Source organism: Achroia grisella, unplaced genomic scaffold, assembly GCF_030625045.1.
Source record: "Achroia grisella isolate CSIRO2021 unplaced genomic scaffold, CSIRO_AGI_Agris_v1 utg474, whole genome shotgun sequence".
Classification (NCBI taxonomy): domain Eukaryota; kingdom Metazoa; phylum Arthropoda; class Insecta; order Lepidoptera; family Pyralidae; genus Achroia; species Achroia grisella.
The window spans coordinates 3,542,907-3,568,377 of record NW_026712878.1 but is presented as its reverse complement, the minus strand read 5'-3'; the positions used below and the strand labels follow the sequence as shown (position 1 = coordinate 3,568,377).

The 25,471-nt window shown below is 31.6% G+C and overlaps 1 protein-coding gene across 1 annotated transcript; it reads right to left on the bottom strand.

Annotated features, from left to right (window-relative positions):
* Positions 1-2,228: 2,228 nt before the first annotated feature.
* On the bottom strand, positions 2,229-18,672 carry LOC131845485 (octopamine receptor beta-1R-like). Its single transcript, XM_059194549.1, has 4 exons — positions 17,882-18,672; positions 9,031-9,228; positions 7,918-8,085; positions 2,229-2,403 (listed from the first exon to the last, which is right to left on the bottom strand). The coding sequence occupies exons 1-4, from the start codon at positions 18,670-18,672 to the stop codon at positions 2,229-2,231; spliced, it is 1,332 nt and encodes a 443-aa protein (XP_059050532.1).
* Positions 18,673-25,471: the final 6,799 nt, after the last annotated feature.

Sequence of the window (25,471 nt, the reverse complement as noted above, 5' to 3'; positions counted from 1 at the left end):
AGGTTAATAATAAATACATGACTTTAAAACTAATCTAACTTCATCTACATCTAACACTTTACACAAGCATCGCAAATTTTATCAAATAAAAATGTACACAGTATTTGTGTATAAAGCCAAAAGACCTACATACCATTGTGTCAGGGGTCGTGGATTTGATATTTCTACACATCAGTGTTGCTAAATTTGCTTTGTTTTCCCCGTATTTTCCCCCACAAACTCCTATTTAAGTTTGAAGAAAAATCCCTTCAATTAAGAAAGTGTCTTCGCATTGAACCTTTCCTAGAAAAATATGTTGTTCTTGTATTTTTGTTGTAATTTGATAACAATTCTGTTTTATTATTATTTTTTTGATAGGTTCGCACAATTTATCTTATTCCACCGTTGTTTGTTTTACAGGCTTGTGTTCTAGTTTTAGACCTACTAATACATGTTAAAAATCCCTACACCACAATTTTTTTTATCTACCAAACATTTGTCTTCGGCCAATTTCCCCCTATCACCACAATTTCCCCCAAATTTGCGAGAGAACCCTCAGTCCGCAAACATCACTACCGCAGACTAAACACGCAGTTTATAATATTACTGAGGAACTGTAGGTATCATACGACGTTTGAAATATTTTCTTCCAAAGTGGAAAATTTTCTCGACTTCATAAATAATCGAGGAAGCCAAGAATGAAAAAGGTTTTTTTAATGAATAAATTATGTATCGGCAGTAACGGATATACCTATAATAACGATAATTATAAACAAGAAATAAATACACCAAAATTAATTTATTCGATACTCAGGCTCGCGGAAATAATTAAAGAGCAAAAATACATATATTTAAGGGTAGACTTTGAATTTCGGAGGATTTTTAAAAATTTAAGGAAAAAATGTAATGATTTGAAATATACGAGCTCAATAGAGTGAACACAAAAAATAGTAAAATGCAATCTCTTGTGATTGCGTACACTAACTTTACCGTGCTGAAAAGCACGAGTCCGGATCGCGCGAGAAAGAATGTGTCGCGCAAAGGCACCTTTTAACTATTATGCATGGATGACATAATAAAGTACGTAAAGTAAGTAACTTAAATACTACGTAAACTGCGTAGGAAATCTGTTTATCATCTGACATTTATGCTATTGACATTGACTTTGACAGATTACTTTTTGTACGTAACAGAACCACTGATAATAAACAAAATTAACCGGAGAGACGACGGCAATCCTGCCGCTGCCACGTTGGATTCTAATATAACCAAATGTGATATTTCAAATAATGCTATTAATACGTCCAAATTTGACAATACCTCTGATTACATATAGAATAACAGTCGTGATTGCATAGGATAAACATTGGGACGACAAATGACTACTCCAGAGTTCGGATATAGACTGCATTTATGACTAAATATTGGTTGGTGGTCAATACATTAGAATAAAATAAAACTTAAACCAATATATACACGAATCTGGAGTTTGCCATTTGCTGTGGAGACTTTGGGTCTATGGAGACCAGAAACTAAATTGTTTGGACGTATATTTCAACGCTGCTCATCGAGATTAGTTGTAATTGTAACCCAAAAGCTGGTAGCTACTTTGACTACAGGGTTCAAAGAGGCAATACTGCCAGTATCTTGGATACACTAACTCCTTGTGCCGTGTTGGATTACATTGATAGTTTATTTACTGTCATCAAATGATATTGTTTGTAACAAATATTACATATAGCCTCTAAAAGTATATCATAGTATTAGGTACTTCGGAAAGTAATTTCGTTTTTTCCCAAAAGAGGATATAATTGTATTTTCCGAACCCAACTGCACACTTAAGTCGCATAATCATTATATGTTTTAAGAGCTGATATAACGAGGCTTGTGTCAAAAATTTCAATTAATTATTCGCAACACTTTTTACTTGGTGCCCTTTTAAATATGAAATGAAAAAAGTATTTTTTACTCTAGAAAACATATTAATGCTGTTCAAGCTAAAGAGAAATTAACTGCTGGTATAAAGAAGATATGTTAGCAGTACGTCGCTGCCTGATCTAGTTTGCAGAATTTCGGCAATTTTGATGTTTAAGATGCACCACTTTCTAGAAGATCGGTCAGAAAAAAAAAGAAACAACTTTCCGAACGACCCAATCCCAAAACCTGTGAAACTGAAACTAATATTACTTCTAATCTTTAAAGAAAACATATACCTCATTAATATGCAATTCTCCCAAGAAAACTTAGGTTTAAGTCTCGAAGACTATCTCCTCCGGCCTGGAGCAGGACGCATGCGCTCTTAGAAGATCAGCTGAGGTGGATTTGACGCAGTTATTCATATGTATGTCTGATGATGCGTTGGAATGGTGGGGCTCACGTCGTGGACGTTTCCAGCAGCGCCGACCGAAGTCTCCACACAGTGACCTGGTTTTGACATTAGATTTAATGTAATTGTTGTGCTTACACTTGTAATATTTCTGTCAATACTCGACACCCCTCTATTACCAAGTAGCCAGTACCTCTCCAGATAACATATAATTAAGTTCAGTGTAAAGTTAGTCCGCATTACGACTCCACGTCGAATGTATGCATTACTAATAATACATGTAGCACCCTATCAAATAAACTAACTGATGTACAATAAAGAGTACAATTATTTCACCGGTATACTCACTACCTATATACTACAATAAACAAATTGTCATCGTCACCTCTAGTGTACAGATATCCCAAAAAAATTTAAATGGCAAACAAATTGACGGTCCACCGTAAGTGGCAATCGCCACTTATATACATGATAGCATTATGAACATTATGTTATCATGGGAATGTTATATGAACCGCATATAACAGGGTGGGTACTGGTCTGCTGAGACACCGGCCTCAGACAACCTCATTTGTATAAGAAAATGTTAATTATAAGACCTGTGTATTTATTATTTATTCTGTCATGTCTATGATGCCAGTCCTACTTTCCAATTCCAAAAGACTAAGATGCCTCCACATCCTGTAATTTTATTGATTTATATCACTACTGCTTTCGGAATAAAATAGAACTAAATATCCGCCTTATTATCTCTGATCAACGCGACAGTTGACTGGTGGAGAATGCCATCAGGCATTAATTCCGCTATGAATACAATTTTGTGTGCAAAATAATAATAATCATCTTTATTTGTCTCATACAAAAACTAATACATACAGTAATAAAATTTAAAAGTAATGAAGAAGACAAAACGTCTACTACTTAGTAGGGCACTGCCCCTAGTCCACCCTCTCTACTATTTTGTAAAGAGTAAATAAATAATATAGAATACAACAACTTTCTCTCAGCTGAACGGGTTACCTTGTTTTTTATACTACGATGGTGGCAGTCAAGCATACGGCCCATTTGATGGTAAATTGCTTGTTTGCTATCACACCTGCTTATATATATATTTGTAGTTTACTGACTTGCAATTTGCCAACATTCCGCAGAGTATTTTTAAATTCAACGTGGCAGTTGTTGAGTCAAATTAATTCGAGAGGCGACCCTCTCGAATTAATTTCGTTTGTTCACAGTAGAAATACAAATAAGGTATGCAGAATACCTAATAGTCAACCATAGTCACTGTTTTAATCATACACAATAGGACAATAAAAAGTCAATACAGATAAAGCCGATCCATTAATAATAATTGTAATATCTCAGGACAATTAACACGGTGTTATCTAGTCCCAAGATAAGCAGAGCTTGTATAATGGCTATTAGACAACTGAAGCTGATATAAATATGTACTAAATAGATATACATTTTATTAATAAATATATAACAATAAATAGAAAGACATAATACATAGAAAGACGCTCGTGATATAAGCTACCTGGCCCAATACAAACATTTGTATTCATGAGTATGATTTTTTGTATCGGTCTGGGTGTTCTCTATGTATATTATATATATGTTAAAAAAATATATAAAAATATTTATATCAATTATCCAGTACGCATAATATAAGCTCCGCTTGTCTTGGGACTATATGATTTTGATATTATTATATACCAGTTATATAAAGAAAAAACATGTCTATGTCGATATACAGGCTTTAATCTTTATGGGGAAAAGGTAGTGTTCTTATCATCCAATGCGGGGTAATGAAGGGATCCCATCGAGGATTATATTCGTTCATGCTCCATTTAATCAAATCGGATAAGGAAGTAAGTACAGATCAATGATAGGAATGGACGGTAGACGGGCCTTGAGTAATTCATAGTAAAGAATTCTTTGTATAAGTTATATTGCGAATGTAATTGTTACTGTCTATATAAATATACATATAAATAAATATAGACATATATATATCTTATTAATTTTATAAAGGCGAAAGTTAGTAAATAAGTAAGTTCATCAAGTAAGTTCATCAAAATCCGTTTTGTAGTTTTTGCGTGAAAGAGGAACAAACATGGATGGATGTTTGTTACTCTGTTAAATTTTACAGTAACATAGCTTATACTTCAGAATAACATATAAGATATAAATTTCACGCGAGTGGAATCGCGTGCACATTAGTATATATATTCACCTGATGTTAGATAAGCGATTACCGCCGCAATATCAAGGGAATTGCAAGTACATTACCGGCTTTTTAAGAAGGGATATGCTCTTTTTTAATATTTCAATATCATATCGGTTCGAAAGTAAGTACAAAAGTATTAAATATTGCTGATAGATGTTTTTATAATATGTTTGAGAGGAGCAAAAAGTTTTAAATAGAGGACCGCCATTCATACAGATGATCAGGTTGGTATTTTAGTTTCTGGCAGGTGGTACGATGATGAAATTCTGCAGCTGGTAATAATCCGAACAATTCCTCAGAACACTCTCCGTGATATGTGTATATTTTATTGTTTTCTTTATGAAGAAGATATCTATGTATATTATATTGATTTACTAGGAACCTATTGATGCTCGTATATTTTTATTTATAATTGTGAATCTGAAAAAAGTTCTCTTAGAAGTAAAGTGAAAAACTGAAAATATTTTTTTACCTTTTCTGTTATAAACTGCTCGCGAATGATTTAGTAAATCTCTGCTTAGTTTAACACTGTTTTTAGGTTAGAACAATTGACAGCATATATATATAATTATTAAGAATCACGGGATCTTATCCCTGTTATATTTTTATTGAGTTCCCGATATTTCGACAGTGTTTCAACCGCCATGATCACGGGTAAACTGACCCATGGTCATAACGGTTGGGACACTGCCTGTTTTACGTGAAGATTCCGTAATTTTGACTAATAATACGTATAAATAATGACCGCGTCAAATTTAAAACAGGACGTTTTAGGATTACATATATATTTATTCTACTCCATCTAAGGTCTTTGGACAATAAATACGTGGAGTGGAACGGATCAATGCAAAAGATATTTACCACAAAAAGTTATAGTTACTTTAGGTTAATTAAAGGTGACTTTAAACATTCAGGTAACTTGCCACTAAATTCGGTGTCACGGGAGTTTTACACATAAAGTTTACGGGGGCATCTAAATCTGGGCATGATTGGGTTAGTCAAAGTTAATCACCTGATTAATTGAAAGACGGCGTATTTTAAGGCATTTTCCAATATCCAGATATTCGAGATACTATTATAGTCATTGGGTCGAGTTGCTTTGTTCCCAGTTATATAACGCTCTACAAGATAAAGATATTCAGTTAGTAAGATTTACGATTAAGCTGTTTGAGTTTTGGAAAATAACATTAAATATATTATACAATATCAAGTATTTTTATCATATTGGTTGTTATTTTGACAAATGGACTTCAATTTCATTACTTAATGGATTTTTATTACTTCGTTTAATTCTCCTTCAATCGATCCCTGTCCAACTGAAACGGGGATTATGATGGCCTGAGTCGAGGCTCGACACCGAGCGGTGCCGTCAGACTAAAATCGTATCCTTCAGTCAGAAATTGGCCTTCCGCTCCCTCATAAGTTTTTCCGTGGGTTTGGAGTATCATTTGTACTCAGTCCCATCATTCAGGAAGACCGTAAAGAAGCTGTAAAGACCAGCTACGGCCAATACCACGTCAGAAAAAATGCAAATGATAGGGAATTTAAATTAAAACAAATCCATTAAATAATTATATTAATATAAAAGTTATATATTAAAACCGTATATTTTAAAATCACAACAGGTTTTTATTTGTATCTGATACTATATTACATATAATAAAAATTCCTAAGAATGTAGATGTAGTAGGAAAACGGAGAAGTAAAAAATATATTATCCGATTTAAGGCATTGGCAACTTTTAAACTAAATTGAATCTTATCTAGTTATTGGTTAGAGATAGAAATAGAAAAAACGTTATTCAACTAAATATAATATAAGCTCTTTAGAACAGCATTTGTTATTCTGTCACTCATTTGGAAAGTAGATTCATCACTACTTTAACAAGAAACTTTCCCATTTCTTTTTTAAATAAATGTTATTTAAATTTACATTTATATGATTTTGTGTGAATACAAACTACCATATAATATCAATTTACTTCAATTAGCTGTAACAGATGTCGAAACTATATGTATATATCAATATCTATGTATTGATGATATTACTAATCTATACATCTAGACATATAAATAAAATTGGATTGTCTGTTTGTAATATTGAAATAACCGTTTTTTACTAAATGCATATGAATATAAATACGGTACATACACCAAAATAACATTTTTTACAATTTTTGTCTGTCTGTTTGTTCCGGCCAATCTCTGAAATGGCTGGGCCGATTTGGATGGAACATTTTTTGGCAGGTAGCTGATGTTATAAGGAGTAATTTGGCTATTTTTATTTTAGAAAAATTAAGTTAAATTACACGCGGACGAAGTCTCGGGAACAGCTAGTATATAATATATTACTTTCATACCGCTTGATATCAAGATATTGGTTTGGAGTCCGATATATAGATATTGTAACTATATTTGACATTTGCTCAATAACTTTTATTACATAAAATGTTTTTGTGTTTGAACTAATGCTGGCTAATGGACGTTTAATTGCTTAATAATATAATATTATATTACGCAATGCTATCAAATTATAAGCAATTATATATAACAGAGGTCCTCTGGTCGATATTCGACCATATAATTAATTTTAGGATCCTATTGTCAAAAACTTGCTTCACTTAATAATATATAGATTACTTTGTTAACATCAGAGAAACAACCTCAATTAACCATATTGATCTTATTTGACACGACGTTTTGTTATCAATCGTGTAATATAATGATAGTGGCTGTAATGTTTTTTTTTATTTATAGTAATTTATGCATAATTTAAAAAAATAAAATAATCTCTTTGCAGTTCGTCTCCATACAAACTATGAGTGTGCGAAATTTCATACTCCTTCGCTCACCAATTTTACATAAAAAGGGGTACATACAAAGTTTCTGCTTCACGTATTAATATTAAGATAATAGTAAGCAATTATTTTATTGCCTATTTGAAAGAATTACATCTCATAGTGCTGTTCATTGCTGTTATTAACCAGGTAATAAAATATCAATTCTTTAGGGCAGGGTAACTCTGGAAACTAAAATATTTTAATCTACTAGTGAGCTTAAAAATTAAAATGTTTTAGTTTCCAGAACGTTTGAATATTGTTATTATTTAGTTACATTTATATTATATTTAATTTTAAACTTTCGTGTTTAATATACATTATTTAAATTATTAACCGGGTCTTAACACGAATAATTTTATGGCAAATAAAGGTATTTACCTCTCTCGACGTTTCGACTAGGTTGCACTAGCCGTGTCAGCTCGTGAACACGGCTAGTGCAACCTAGTCGTTATAAATATTATTGTATTTAAATTGAATTAAGTGATGATAAATAAAATAAAAATACATAATAAAATAAATATCATATTGAAACGAAAGTCTCACCGGCAGCACGACCCCAATGTTTTCCTGAAGGCAGCCCTGAAGTCCCTGTTGAAGTAGGCGTAAATTAGAGGGTTAAGGGCTGAATTGAAGTACCCCACCCAGAAAACACCGGCCACTACCGGCGGGGGGGAGGGACACGCTTCCCCGCATAGTGCTGTGATAATGTACCTAGAAAGAAAAAAATATTTGTAGACAACATTTTTTTAACGGACTGCTCTAGGCCGCAGCTGGCCTTTACAGCTTCACCAAACGATAGCAGTGAAGCTGTAAATGCCAGCTGCGGCAAACAGCATTAGAGTAGTGCGATTTTGTTCACTAAATTTAAAATAAGAAGTAGGTATCTCACTTCCGTTAGATTTTGGAGATCTGTAGTAGGTTTCGATCTAGGTCAGACTCCAGACTCTCACAAGGAATAACTTGGAAGTTTAAATATATATTTTTTGATTAAAAAGTTTCCTTGTGAGAAGTAAAATAAAGATTATTATTATTATTAACCAACGTTATTACAGTCTATGAATATATATTTCGAAAAAATAAAAAATTTAAGTATTAATTTTTTCGTTTTTCGTTCGGTGAAGCTGTAAATGCCAGCTGCGGCAAACAGCATTAGAGAAGTGTGATTTTGTTCACTAAATTTAAAATAAGAAGTAGGTACTTTCTATTTCTATTTTGGAGATCTGTAATATAGGTTTCGACCTAGGTCAGATTCCAGACTCTCACAAGGAGTAACTTGTAAGTTTAAATATATATTTTTTTATTTAAAAGTTTCCTTGTGAGAAATAAATAAAGATTATTATATAGCTAAATTACTGTAAAGTTTCATCCAAATCCATTCAGTAGATTTTGCGTGAAAGAGTAACAAACATCCATTACAAACTTTTTCATTTATATTATTTATATATATATATATATATATTAATAATTAAATAATTTAGCATTGAATAGAATCAGAAATCTATATCTTACACTATTAATACAATACTGAATTAAGTCAAACAATAAAAATATTGAAACTAGACTTTAATATTCAATCATAGAGTTGAATTTCTATTAATTAGAATTTTGGACTTAAAGCAATATTACAGAAAGCATATGGTATAATTGTATACTGACCATAAGAAAAATGGCAGCCAACACGCCAGGAAAGCTGACATGATGATCCCCAGAGTCCTGGCTGCTTTTCTCTCCCTTTTCATCTTACTGCTGGCCATCGGCTGCATCTGTATGCTCTGTCGTTCTCTCATTACCTCCCCCATGGAAATGCCATTGATTTGAAGGTGTTTATCTAGCAACAAGGCCGCTACCTTACTCCTGCAATGATAAACACATGTTAATACTAGCTTAACCCGCGTAACCTCGTCTGCATCATACTTATGTACTTGACATTTATTTTTGACGACCTCGGTGGTCTAGTGGTTTAGCACACCGCCTTACTTCCGATGGTTACGGGTTCGATTCCTCGCCCGGCAAAAACATTTGTATTCATGAGTATGATTATCTGTAACAGTCTGAGTGTTTTCTATGTATAATATGTATGTATTTACGAAAAAAAATATCTGTGTATTTGTATCAGTTGGGTATTAGATACCCATAACACAAGCGTCAGCTAGCTTAACTTGAGTCTAGATGGTGCCGTGTGAATTGTTCTGAGATTGCTATTTATCATTATATTATTATGAAGGATCATTAGAATATTCATGATGAAGGACTACTGGCCGAAGGGGCCTTATATATTTTAGTCTATAAGGTATGTGTTATTCTGATGTATAAGCTATATTACTGTAAAGTTTCATGAAAATCCGTTCAGTAGTTTTACGTAAAAGAGTAACAAATATCCGTCCATCCATCCACATTCACTAATGCGTTTATAATATTAGTAAGATCTTCATACACGCTTGTTGTTAAGTAATATTCTTGTAACACAATGTTTAATCATTTTTTTAAACTACCCATTTGTAAGTTGTGGTCACTCTGACTCTGGGAGGATTAACTATATCTGGGACCCTGGGCAAAGATAATGTATAATAATAACAGTAATAACCTACGACAATTTACACAGCGCCATCTAGTCCCTAGATAAGCAGAGCTAGTATTACGAGTACTGGACAACTGATAGAAATAACTATATATATAATTACATAGAAAACAAATAGACCAATACATACAATCATACTTATGAATACAAGTTTGTATCGTGCGAGGAATCGAATCACTACATATAAATTAATTAAAATAATAAAAATAAGGGTTTGTCGGATAGAATGGTGAAAATTTAGGATGTATGTATTTTTATATGCAACATTATATAAAAGATATCCAATAAATAAAAAAAAATGTTAGTAGTGGAGAACCCTTATCACTTAGGGGTATGAAGAATAGATACTAGCCGATTCTCAGACCTACTGACTACTGAGATAACTCTGATTAAATAAATAAATTACTCGATGATAGGGTAAAACCTTCACAGTGGTTATTCAACCCTCTTATGAAATATTTCGAGACTAGTACCAATAATAGATTGTTATTTTAGAAACACTTTGATGTACAACATTCTTTGTATGGTATTGGCCTTTGACAATATTTATAAATATAACTTCCGTAAAATGTTTCCTGTATAAATAGCACTGAATAAAACCATTAAAAAGTTGTTAATTGCTTTGTGCATACGAAGTCACAGATATAAGCTAGTATGTCATACACAATGTATGACTAGTTTATCCTAGACATATCTAAGATAATGTGGACTACACACAACTATGTATAAATATATTCACTTATACATGTTACATGTAACTAAGATACTTAATTTTGATTATAAAACTAAACTATACAAACTGGATTATATTGCAGTTCTAAATGAGCAATCCAAAAGTATAATTAATAATATAATTTGTTAAATCATATTTATTGATTACTCACTAAACAATTACTTTAATGGCAAATTTAAATTAAGAATTTTTACAAATTTAGGAATTTTCATTTAATGTTAGACATAAGCTATAACCTATATAAACATAAAATGTAAAATGTAAATAACTGGTTATAAAAAATAGAATTTGCTCTTTGCTAGTTATTCTCTATTGAAGACGAAAGGTAAAAAAATAATTACAAAAAACTTGACGATTAAAAATGAAAAGAATTATAAAGTAACAAAAGAAAATAACCAATTCTTTTTAAAGTAACTTTTTTTAATTTAACTGAAATTCAAACAAGCTGATGACTCATCTGACGGTAAGTAATGCAATACTAGCAAATACAATTCAAAAAATAAATTCTGTTTAAATAATAATTTTTCAATAAAATTGGACCTAATATGCCTAATAATACCCTATAGTGCGTTGTGATTTCTATGTTAATTATCGCATGCCTAATCCTTGTTAATTTAAATCTAATTAGAACAAGATTTATTTAAAAGAGCAACATAAGTCTGGCTCATTCGTCTTGTGATGAGTCTGCATTCCGAAAGAGCGGTAGAATAAAAAATTGACCATTTAAAAGTGCTACATTAAGTCTATTTGAATAAATATTATTTCTATTTCTATATTTCCTAGTCATATCTTATCTTCTAACCGAGATATAGCTTACAAATAAAATTCCTTAGCAGCAAAAACGGAGAACTAAAATCTATCGCTGAAGTGTTTTGAAGTCGATCAACAAACACCTTATCTGTATTTATTAGATATTCAGTTAATTCAATTAACAATAAGAAAACTCATCAGCACAAAGTTTCAAGAAGTGATTTAAGTTAATCAAGCTGAGCTGTGGCTGAGTGTGATGAAATTTCCACAAGGCACCCAAGTTTTATCGCGACGTTAACAAAATGATAACAAAAACAAGTAACTTGTAGATGATACTGCATAATATTTGCGCTTGAAGCGTAATTTTAATGCTGAATTTACACGCTTGAATTGAGGAAAGCCGCGAATTGTGGTTATACAATAAGTTACCGAAATAACTTAAATTATTAAATAAATTAAGCTGTTTCTTAAAGAGTACTTATAAATTACAAATAAATATATATTTTGTCGGGAACTCTATGTGACAGGATATGATATTGTAACTACAGATTATAGTGGCGACTACAGAAACCAAAGTGGCGGAAAATACTACTAACTGCTATAAAATTGATAATCTGTTACTAACATAATTAACTAAACGTATGTAACTTTAACTGTTAAACTTGCTTTGAATGCCACGATACAGGCATAGCTATGGAGTCATAAATAAAATGTTACTTAAGTTAAGTTTTCCGAAAAAAAAAACAGTTTCCTAAATAAATTATGAAAAAGAAATTTTACGTAACCATAGATTATAAAAAAAATATATAGAGTTATATTATTTAAAAAACGCAAATAAAGTTGCATATAATATCTGGGATTACATAAACAAAAATAACCAAAATACAATACTGGTTAGACTAAAACTTGAACATACTGGAATATGGCCAAATACAGTGTCGCACATTTGTGCACACGCTCGCTGTGGTTTGGCAATCGTGTAATTCCAGCATCACGGTACCACCACACTTTGCATTCACCGCGTACACTTTCAGTCGGTTTATTGTGCCTACGTGAAAAGTATATATTATACAGAGGCCTCTACTGATAATTCTATATATCTTCTATATAATAATATATAAAAATGAATTGCTGTTCGCTAGTTTCGCTAAAACTCGAGAACGACTGAACCGATTTGGCTAATTTTAGTTTAGTAGTTTTAGTGTAAATTCGATATATATGTATACTACAAGATGATGTATATAACTATACTAATATAATAAAGCTGAAGAGTTTGTGTGTTTGTGCGCTAATCTCAGAAAATACTGGTTCGAAATGAAAAGTTCATTTGTCGAGGATGGTATTAAGCTATACAACATTACGCTACGACTAATAGAAGTGAATCATCAGTGAAAAATATTCCAAAATGGGGAAATCATTCATATTTGAGGGCTTCCTTGCATGCTGCGCGAACGATATAGTTAAAGTAGTTTAGTTTTATCTACTTTAACTATGAAGAAGATTATTTAGAAGTCTAAGAATTTTGTAATTCCAACAGTACAAAATACGAAATGTTTTAATTGTAAAGCATATTACTTAAATCCTGCACCTTTCTAATCTTATATACCTATATGTAATTCTCGTGTCGTAATGTTAGTTACATACTCCTCTGAAACTTGCTCTGCTTGAAATTTTATATGCATATTCAGTAGGTCTGAGAATCGGTTAGTATCTATTTTTTATACCCCTAAGTGATAAGAGTTATCCGCCGCTAACATACATTTTTTTATTTGTTTATAATGTGACATTAAAAAGTACATACAACCCCAAGTTTTAACCCCTCTACCCCAATCAACCAAATCAAATCAACCCCATTTTTTGTAACAGCGATTTTAATTTATATAACAAAACATTTGCGGCGTCAGCTAGTTTATTATAAAGATACATATGTACACATAAGATATGAAACTTTATTAGGTTTATTATAAATTTATATACATATTATTATATTACACATAAGATATGAAACTGATATATAAATTGCTATTTAAAAAAAACGATAAATATACGGCCAATGCAACGGGAAATAAATAGTTAAATACAAAACATCTCTGTTTTAAGTACCGAGTGAAATTAAATTAAATTTCTATCGTGGCTGTCCATTTTAATCTGGGAAATATTCGAATCTCGTACAACTGCGATAAAGCCAATAATAAGTACAAGATTCTATTTCTGTAGGACAAATTGGAAAGCTCATGAATTTAGACCCAATGTTGTTAACAGGAGTTAGTTGAAAAGCTAGGTATAACGTTAGATTTTGTTAGATTAAACACTATTGTATGGAATCAGTTCATGATAGGTATGTAATTTAGTTTCAGATTTGAACTCTGAACCTCATTAGGCCATACATACCCCACGCTTATATATGAAATTTCAACTTTCAAATATAAAAAAAAAAATCATGTTAACATGTTTCGCCGCTTATGAACGTCAATTTTTTTATATTATAATTTGTTTAAGTTTTATTTTATTTGTGTATGGATAAAACGAAAAAGACTAGGTATACGGAGAAAATATATCTCAATACTTTCTGAATATATTTTCTTCGCATACCTAATATTTTTCATTTTACAAATAAAATAAAACTACAACATATTCCTACCGTCTAGTTCACTATATAGATCCAATTGAGAAGAACTAGCATGAAACTCAATTGAATTGCTTTTTTTTTAAAGCCTGGTTATTTAAAATGTCTATTTAATTAAAATCCCGTGCATGAACAACTATTGCCATTATTATTATATTATTTAAAGTAAATACCAAGATAGTATTTACAAATGTGAAGAGAATAGATGATGACATACATTTTGCTCAATAACTATCAGTTATTTCAGTTTCTCCTGTTTAATATTCAGAGGTTAATTAACGGTTCACTCAAAGTACGCTATTAATGCAAACGAGTGACGGACAAAAGGCCCTTCGACTAATCTTATGTAAATTTTCATCTTCCCGATTTTCTTCACCTTAATGAGACGTATAAAAGGAGTGGTCCCAAGGGTGTGCCCTGTGGGACGACTTTCACTTTTCGCTTTACTAATTAATACTTTATGTAAATTACTTTAATATTTTTGTTCTTTCAGAAGTATTTTAGTAATTTATTGCCTAGATTAGATTAACTATCTTATTATTGACTATTGACAATCCAAAATTGAAACTACGCAACGTAGTCATAGGATCTTCTTTTAAATAAAATTCAAGAGGTATATGTACTACAGTAGTAGTAGTAGTAGTAGTACAGTAGTAGTAGTATATAAGAATACAATACCTTGTTATTATAAACAGTATTAAAGTTTGTCAATAAATTATTAGAAGGTTAACACCAAACCAGAAACTTCATTTATTGCTTTGGTCCAATACTATTAACATCTCCAACGACTTGTTTGCTTTACCTCCTATCATTTACAACTTTAAATGCTATAAACTTTCAATCAATTCATGAAACAACAGAAGCCCATTAGCATTCTGGGCGAAGTTCCAAACCACTGTTTGTGACTACCTTTAGTTTTGTGTATTGATATTCTAAACAAACTAAAATGTTGACCCTCCTGCAATCAGCTTGTGATCCCCAGATTCTATAGAGCTTTGGGGATTATTTTAATTGCTAATGAATATGGAAACCTTTCTAATTTAGTTCTTGCAAGGATATTAGGATAAGATATACATATACATAAAATAGATTCATGATTTCTTAATCCTCACGAATGGCATGAGGAGTTTCGTGTATCACATGACAACGTGATGTCCAAAGTACCGTTCTAGTATTTCGGACATGGTTACCACTTACTGTCAAGTTACAGCCCAGCTTGTTTGCTATTCGAGTTATATAAAAACCTCTTTTTTGCTATTTATTGCATCTGGCTACAATTCGTACCAACATTATGTAAACCGTATGCTTGTTTGCCACCATACGAGTATAAAAAAAAAACTACTTTACTTGACAACTTTAGAAAGCAGTTGAAACTAAATAGACTGGACGAAAATTCAAATCTTCTCTTGAAGAATTTTTCAAATACACTTTTATAACTTTATAATGCCCTATTAACTTGTCATTTATATAATGTTGCATGGCATAACTTGTTTTCCGCCTATTGTAAGTGGCATATTGGGCAAAACAAACCCATTACCAAAAAGAAGAACATAAAGACATAAATAAAGTAAATTTAAAACTTCACGGAAATACATAACTATAATTACCATATTATAATTATTGTTGCTATAAAAGTCTGGACGAGTTAGTTGATTTAAATTGAATTTTATTAAATAAAAATGCAATGTCTCTCTTAATTTTAATTTTGTCATATTTTTTATTATGTTTTACCGGCATGGCATATATAGGCTTCCAGTTATGTTTTATTTTTATATATGTAGATCGCTATACCTCATTGCATTGAAGATCGTATCATAAGGAAGGTGTTACACATGAATGCGGATGGTTATAAGGGCAGAGGAACACCGAAAATGAGATGGATGGACTGTGTGAAAGATGATATGGTAAGAATGGGAGTAAATAACAAGATGACTGCGAACAGAGATGAATGGAAGGGAAAAACATATTACGCCGACCACAAATATTTATTTGCTAAGCTCGTCCTTATCCCATTTGGGATAAGGACGAAGCAGATAATGATATATTGCTATACCGAGGTATCCCAAACTTTATACATATTTTCTTGACAACTTTGTTTTTAAAATTAAAAGACCTTATTACATAGAAATTGCTTTTTAATATAGATTAAAACAAAAAACGCAAATATATAGCTATATAGAATTCATCAAATAGTAAAAAGGTGGATTAAACCCGACATTTCTGAAGCTAATTATAAAATTTCTGATAACTTTAATATTTATTAGAAATTTAATAGCTACTTTTAGAAAATATTTAGATAATCATGGTTAATAAATATTTCAGATAAAACTGTTTTACAGAGAAGACGTAATAAGAAATGGCGAATTATATAATTTATACAAGAATGTATTAGAGTAAAGGATTTTAAATAATAAGTATCTTAAAATATATATAAATTTCTCGAATCACAATTTCAGTTAACATACTCCTCCAAAAGGGCTTGACCAATTTTTATGAAATTTTATATGTAAATTTTATATTCAATAGGTCTGGGAATCGGCTAGTATCTATTTTTCATACCCCTAAGTGATAAGAGTTGTCCACCCTTAACATTGTTTTTTTGTTATTGCAGATTTTTTTTAGTTTTAGTTATTAATAAATACATATAAACCTAAATTTCCACCCTTATAACTAACCCCCTATTTTTTAATAGCGACTTTAATTTATATGGTGAAATATCGATTGCGGGGTCAGCTAGCACATGTTTAAGTTTGTTATTTTATATAGAACTGTTATCAAGAATAAATACAATACACATAGAATGATGTGAGTTAAATATTTTATTATAAGAGCCAATTCATACCATCGTTATTACAAATAAAGTATTAAATAAATGTAATTTAATTCACGATTGTAAATTTCTTCTACAACATAGCTACATATCAGCTAATTTACTTTGCATAATTCTGAGTATCTTATCTAAGCTTTACGATGGTATTCCTGGTCTTTAAATTGAAATGCGACATAATTCCCAACACTACCATAAAACTGAATAATAAAAATAGATATAAAAGCATATTCTAGATTTCTGTAAGTATACATTTATAGAGTATAAAATATTTTATACTTTGTATTAAAAACATTTATAGGCTGAACTATTACGATTCGATATTAGAAATATTTCATTTTTAATACTAAATATTACCTCTCTCGTCATATGATACTAATAAAGCTAATTTTCACAGTGGCTTATCTTAAAGAAAAACTTAGCAAAGTAAATTTTTTTAAATTAAAATAAATAAGATATGAAATAGTTTTTTTTATTAATGTTAATGGAGTGATATACGTCCTCTAATGATTTTGGCTGGTGGGGTATCAATGAAGGATGACATGAACTACCACCATGAACTAACTGACCTGACCTCATACATGACTCATGTTGGAGCATGGGTCCTGGTGGTAAATTCACAAAGAATCTATCACGATGTTAGCTTGTTTACCATTACAGTCACATTCATAATTTATACTGTCAATTTTTTTATTTGATTTAATATAATATATATAATAATAATAATAATATACTGGACAATCAACCCAGCGCTATCTAATCGATAAGCAGGGCTTGTGTTATGGGTACCAGAAATCTGATATAAATACTTAGATATTTTTATTTGTAAATACATATATATTATACATAGAAAACACTCAGATCGATAAAAACAAACATACAAATGTTTATGTCGTGCGAGAAATCGAACATGGGACTATCGAAAATAAAGCGGTGTGTTAATCCGCTAGACCACCGAGGCGATCGTTATGAATTAGTAAATATGTAACTTACCTATATAACATCCTCTCCTGTCGATCAGCCTCTACATAAATCCTATAGTACATAAACAACATAATCACACCAGGAATCCAAAAACTAACACTACTAGATATCACTGCGTACACTTTGTTCACTGTGAAACTGCACACTTTTGGGTACTTTTTCCTAAAGTCCAAATGATCATCCGTTGTGTACCAACCCATGAAGATGGGTAGGAAAGAAACCAATGCCGGACTACACCAGACGACAGCCAGCATGATTCCAAGCTTTCCTGTCGTCATAATCAAAGGGTAGTCCAAAGGTTGGACTATCGCATAATACCTGTCCACACTGATGCAACACAAATGCAGAATAGATGCCGTTGAGAAATACACGTCCAATGAATTCCAAACATCACACATGAAGTAGCCAAACAACCACTTCCCATTTGTAATTTCCACACTGAAGTTGAAGCACATCGCCCAAATAGCTACTAGCATATCAGCGAATGCCAGCGAAACTACAAAGTAATTCGTAATCACTCTAAGCTTTCTATGTCGCATTACGGAAACTATAACCAATAAATTGCCAAATATAGCAGCTAGAATGATGAACAGCATTACAACGCATTTTAGAACAACCAGGAACACAACGATCGGATCGTCTTCGAACTGGTTGGCGTACACCAAATCACTGCTGGTCTCGTTCAGCTCCAGGGTCTTGTTGACGTAGGTGTCCGTAAGATACATGGATGTAGATAAATCTCGGAAGTCCAACGTGTAATTCTCGGCTGCTCCAATACTCAGCACGATTTGAACTTTCATGTTTCACATTCTGTCGACATGGGCATTTAAGTGAGGTTTATCTCTTTTGTCAGGATGAATGGGCTTGTCGTATGTAAATTTCGGATACAAGACGCCATTGTGCAGGATGGCCGCCACAATACCTGAAAAAAGGAAGTGTCTGTGAGATTTCTTTGTGATTTTTTCGCTCGGTTAAGTTCCCTTGAAAGGATTATTGCTATGAACACGTATTGTATTTTATCTGAAGGATGTTATATTCAAATACAGGAAATTATATTCTGGAGTATCGTTATCTTTATCTGGAATACATAAAGTCATTTATACATTATTTTATAAAGACAATTTTTATATTACAGTTGTTCATGTAATTTGATATTACCATATAATAATTTAGTTTCTTACTTATTAATCTAAATTTAATATTTATATACAAGTCTGTTATACTTTATCTATACATATAAATAAAATTGGAGTGTCTGATTGTAATATCGAAATAACCGTTTTTTATTACAGGCATACGAATATAAATACGGTACATACACCAAAATAACATTTTTTACAGTGTTTGTCTATCTGTCTGTCTGTCTGTTTGTTCCGCCTAGTCTCTGAAATGGCTGGACTGATTTTGATATTTTGAGACGATACATTTTTTTCGAAGATAGCTGATGTAATAAGGAGTAACTTAGGCTACTTTTATTTTAGAAAAGTTCCACGCAGACAAAGTCGCGGGTACAGCTAGTTAAAAATAAACTTTACAAAGCATAAAACAAAGTAGTCGTTTCTGTCTTTTCGCTTATATCTTAAAAATTACGCAACAGATTTTCATGCAGTTTCAGTTAATGTATAATACAAGCATCTTATAACATATAACAAGCCGAGAAATTCAAAGATTTATAATGCAACTAACCAAGCCGAGACGGTTCTCTAGTCAAATATAAATCATTAGGATTTAAAGGGTGTAATTACAGGGTAGAACTTAGTTATTAGAAATGGGAACGTATCAAATGTTTTATGCACATCGTAAAGCCATTTCTTGACGTTTGCAGACATGCAATGTTGAAATCAGTGGATCGTCAGTTTGTTTGCCACTTCAATTAAATAATAATACTTTAATTTCATATTCTCTAGTTAATTTTAATAATAATATAATAATAATCTCAAGACAATTCATATAGCGCCATCTAGACCCAAGTTAAGCTAACTAAAGCTTGTGTTATGGGTACTAGACAACTGATACAAATACATAGATATTTTTTTTTTCGTAAATACACACATATTATACATAGAAAACGCCCTGACCGACACAAACAATCATACTCATGAATACAAAATGTTTGTGCCGTGCGAGGAATAGAACCCGCGACCATTGTACGTGAAGCGGTGTGTTGTTGCCTTTACATGTATATAGTGTCAAATTTACCTGAATGAATCTGTTGTTATTTGTGAAAGCCTGTCAGTGGTTTGGTATGTCGTTTATATTGTCGTTTCAGGCGTCCATAGGCTACAGTAACCATTTACCATCTGATGGGCCGTATGCTTGTTTGCCGCCATAGTAGTATAAAAAAAACAAACAACAGAAAACGAAAACGATAAAAATATATAAAGCCAGTTAAAGTTAAATAATTTTGTCGATAAACAAGCATCTAATTTTTTTTGTAGTGTTTCAAGATTCTTTTGTACTAGCTATTCTGGCTTCGCCCGGGTGTACTGTATTATACATATAAACCTTCCTCTAGAATCACTCTACTATTAAAAAAAACAGCTTCAGAATCCGTTGCGTAGTTTTAAAGATTTAAGCATACATAGGGACGGACACATAGCGACAGCGACTTTGTTTTATACTATGTATTGATACTTACTTTATAAAAAAACATAAATTAATGTTACAATGAACAATGGCCGGCCTTATCACAAAACAGTGTTTTCTTCCAGACATGCGTAGGAGGTATGATTTCTTTCAGACAACCTTACAATAGACAGAAGTGATTAAACTTGCGTCTAGTCGATGGTGTAACAAATTAGCACTACCAAGAAAACTAAATTTAATCTACCTATAACCTTCAAAATAGAACATTATGTTATAGCATGATAAGGTATATTTTTAATCGAATAAAAATGATTTAGTGTATATAGTTTTCTGTTTCGTTATAAGTTAATTTTTGTAGCCAAATTTTGATACACTTTTTATTAAAATGTTTGTTAAAGACTTAATATTAATAATTATTTTATATTTATTTTTTTGTATTTATCATGTGCGAATTATTGTGATGACAGGATTGGTGATGAGAGTAAACACACACAGTAGGGTTGGTTAATAAAGTGATGAATGAAAATAATATAGAAGCTTTGTAGACATTTACTATAGCAGAGTGCAGTGACAGAACTGATAATAAAACAATTGTATAAAAAGAACTCTCATATTTTAAATATAAATGAATGAATATAAAAACTGTCAGTGACTCTCATTGTAGGTCTAACAATTAACTTGTTACATCTTGAATTACCTTAGACTAGTTTTTTTTCTATATTTATTTAGGAGCTTAGCACAATAGTGAGCATGTTAGCTCCATGTTGATTTCTTAATCAATTACATTACATCTAAAATTTAAATTACTATACAGACAAATCTTACCTACTTTTATCTACAAATTTATAAATGACTACCGATTGTTTTGATACAGGTTCTGATAAAATACTCTGAAAGATTATTAAATTAATTTTGTTTAATTTTCTTTAGTAAGATTTGCCTTTCATTGTTGATGGAATGCGTCAAGAATGACACCATTCTTGACGCATTCCATCAACAAATGTTGAACATCACCATAGACTAGTTACTAAGACTATTTATATTAAACACTCCATGACTTACGTGACGTGAGATAAAGTGACTTATCTAAAGAAGAAAATAAACGTACACTGGAACAATGTATTATCCTACGTACTGAATTGCAATTACTATATCACATTATTAAATATATAAATATATGATTATTACAATAATATTCTCTTTCAATTCCGCATATAGATATGAATTATGTTTTATAATCTATACATATAAATAAAATTGGAGTGTCTGTTTATAATATTGAAATAACCATTTTTTACTACATGCATATAAATATAAATACGATACATACACCAAAACATTTTTTTTTACAATTTTTGTCTATCTGTTTGTTCTGGCTAATCTCTGAAATGGTTGGACCTATCTTGACGGGACTTTTTTTGGCAGGTAGCTGGTGTAATAAGGAGTAACTTAGGCCACATTTTATTTTAGAAAAATAAAGTTAACATCCACGCGTACGAAGTCGTGAGTACAGGTAGTATGGTATAAAAAAGGTGAATATTCCGAAGGACATATATAGTCCATTTTTATACTGACCACAAAATGGCCAGTAGTCAGTCCTTTAGTACCTATTTGTTTTCATTTTCAGCACATTTCCAGTGTTACGTTGCACTAAAAGCAAGGAGCGGAAAACATTTCCGTGAAGCGGATCCGCTGACTGAAACAAACCTTTATGGACCTTTTCCCTTTTCACTCGAACCTTTTATAAAAGAAAAATAGGTACTTTATATTTATATGAAAGTTTTTGCATTTGCGTGGGATAATATAAAAGGTATTTACCCTCATAATTAGTTGAATTTCGCGGCGTAACCCCTCTAAAACATAATACAATCTTCTTTTTATTCTTCTTATATATATAAAAACGAATCTCCCTAAATCTTGATAACTACTGGACAGATTTGGCTAATTTTAGTTTTGAAATAATTGTAGAACTCCAAAAAAGTAAAAACACAAATTGTTCTTACCTGACGAACAACAGAAATATATTGCGTAACTAAAATTGAAGAAACCTATAACATATCAGTTTATTCTAAGGCGGAACAGAGATCGCTGGGTCAGATAGCACAATATTATTATTATAGCCTTTATTCAAATCAACTTATACATTATTTTAAAATAAACATAAAAACTTTAAAAACGAAAAAAATATTCTAGTATTTAGCTCTTTTTAATTTCCGCAGATCTGTTTGACAGTCGGCAAATGCCTATAAAATAGTACAATAACATTTATCTAAACCTTCATATAGTACAGTTTGAAGCAGTCCTGACTCCGAAACCAATACTATTTACATATGTTACTCACACAGAGATTATTATGTAAATTTTAATTGGAATAGGAAACAAGGTGATAGACCACCAGAAGGTAAATGATCACCATCGCCAGCACCACATGAGCTACTACGGACATCACGTTATCATGTGATACCCGCTATACCACACATAGATGACCATTCCTGACGAGTATATCCTGCCTCGTATCCTGTTATTTCACTGCCTTATTTTAACGTTAAACAGAACAGCTTGCAAAGTAAGCTTTTTGACGATTAAATTAAGCTACCTATATCAGTTATCTGCATGAGTACTTACATCTGTTTAAAATTTCAGATTTTGCTGAGCTGAAGGAAAAATGCCACTACATATCCTATGTGGTTGTAGCCCATTCATAAACGAAATATCTCCTTTGGAAAATATACACTCCATCCTGATTAGATAAAAACCATCGCTCCTAAGAATCCTTCAATTTATGTCCTGACGGATCGAGTTCGCGAACTTTGAAAAAGGGCGAACATAATAGATCTATGCAGGTCGCAGTGCTACAGGTCCTAGCACCTAACAATAGAACCCACTGGAACCTAAGTGGCCCCGAACAGTGCGGTTTCAGAGGAGTTTCCTCCCGCGTACACTTAGATTGTGAAATGAACTTCCTGCCGAGGTTTTCTCACGAGACTACAGCATGGGGTTTTTCAAGAAGGGTATATTAAGGTTTCTTAAGGGTCGGCAACGCGCAAGTGATACCCCTGGTGTTTCAGGCGTTCATAGGCTACGGTAACCATTTACCATCAGATAGGCCGTATACTTGATTGCCACCATCGTAGTATAACAAACAAAAAAATAGCCCAATACCCTCAATAAATAAATAAAGTACTCATGCACTTTTTACAAAGTCTATCTCGGATAAAAGTTATTTAGGTCAAAATGACTTTACTCAAATAGGTTGTGTACTAAAGGTGTATAAGTAACTATAGATTTTTAACTATACCAAGAGAGCTCTTTCATTTTCCGTATCAAAAGTATTTAAGGTGTTGACTGGGGATGTAAGCTACCTCCATGCTTGATCATTTAAATCGATCCAACAGTTTCGAAGATTAGCCTGTACAAACAGACAAAGAAACAATAAATTTGAAAATAATCTATGTTGAGAAAACTCTTTTGATATTATTATACATAAAGTTTTCTTGTATTCTATAATTAAAAATATAAAAACAAAATTATATAATTGTCACTTCACTCTCTACCATCTTACCATTAAATATATTTTTCCAGTCATACATAGTTTTACTACATATTTCTACAACAATCTAAATGTGTTAAATTTCACTTTCCCCCTAATTCGGATTTTGCCGCTTTGTTCTATGTATAGAAATCAACCTCTACTGTTTTATTATAAGTATAAATTAAATTTATTTAATTCGTTCTGTCAAATATCCTGATATTTTATTTATTTATTTATAATAATAATATAATAATAATAATCTCAGGACAATTCACACAGCGCCATCTAGACCCAAGTTAAGCTAGCTAAAGCTTGTGTTATGGGTCCTAGACAACTGATACAAATACATAGATAATTTTATTTTTCGTAAATACATACATATTATACATAGAAAATACCCAGACCGATACAAACAATCATACTCATGAATACAAATGTTTGTGCCGTGCGAGGAATCGAACCCGCGACCATCGGTTGTAAAGCGGTATGCTAGACCGCTAGACCACCGAGGTCGTCGAATTATATATAAATATTTATTTAAACTTTATTGCATTTTACAATAGGCGGGTTTAATGCTATTAGCAATCTCTACCATTCAACCTTAGGGAGTGCAGAGATCCTCGAAGACTTAGTAAATTAATTAAAATGTATTAAATAGATATACATATTATAAATAATGAAATATAACATACATACACACAATATATATTATAAACAAACTACACATATAAATAAGACGATTATGAGCCTTATAACAGTACTATGAGATACGATTGAAATATATTATTCATAAGATATTGTGCTTATAGCGTTATAATGCAGTAAACAAGATCGTTTAAATCAACCACTATCATCCATTTTAGGATACAAATCAAAGATATTGATTCAGGTAATAATCACTGGTGAATTTACTCTGATATTCGCATTTAATAGTTTAAGTTCCAACTGTTTACTTACCGGTTTTCGGGTGTCTAGTGATTTGTCTTTGGTTTACGATTTGCATAATCGGTAATCCGTTTATGGTAGATTTATCTTCTTCACCGGTAAAATTAAGTGTAACAGGCCGTGATCGTTTCTATATTCAAATTATTTTCATAAGTTATGACAAAAATAGTCAGTCTATTAGTTAGTTAGTCAGTCTATTTATTTACTATTGATGACTAAACGACTGAATTAATACTAATTAAGTTACAAAGGCTTTTATTTATGGCCTCGCTGGTTTAGCGGTTTTGCGCACCGCTTTACTCCCTATGGTCGGGGGTTTGATTCCTCGCACGGTGCAAATATTTGTATTCTATGAATACAAATAACTACAAGAACATAGGATCAAAGTTGAATATATTTTTTTTAATGATTCGGAATTCAAAATACATACAACTAAAATTTTTGACTTTTCTACAATCAATCCCTTTTTTTAATAGCTATAAGGGTATATAAGCTATAACCGTGGGGTCCTAGCGCTATAAGACTTTTCAAAGAAA

Bases quoted from the DNA above. Each gene is read 5' to 3' on its own strand.
- LOC131845485 (XM_059194549.1), bottom strand. From the start codon at position 18,672: ATGAAAGTTCAAATCGTGCTGAGTATTGGAGCAGCCGAGAATTACACG. The intron at 9,229-17,881 runs GTAAGTTACATA...TTATCATTGCAG, and splicing joins CAGGAGAGGATGTTATATAG to GAGTAAGGTAGCGGCCTTGT. The intron at 2,404-7,917 runs GTGAGACTTTCG...TGTCAAAACCAG, and splicing joins ACATTGGGGTCGTGCTGCCG to GTCACTGTGTGGAGACTTCG.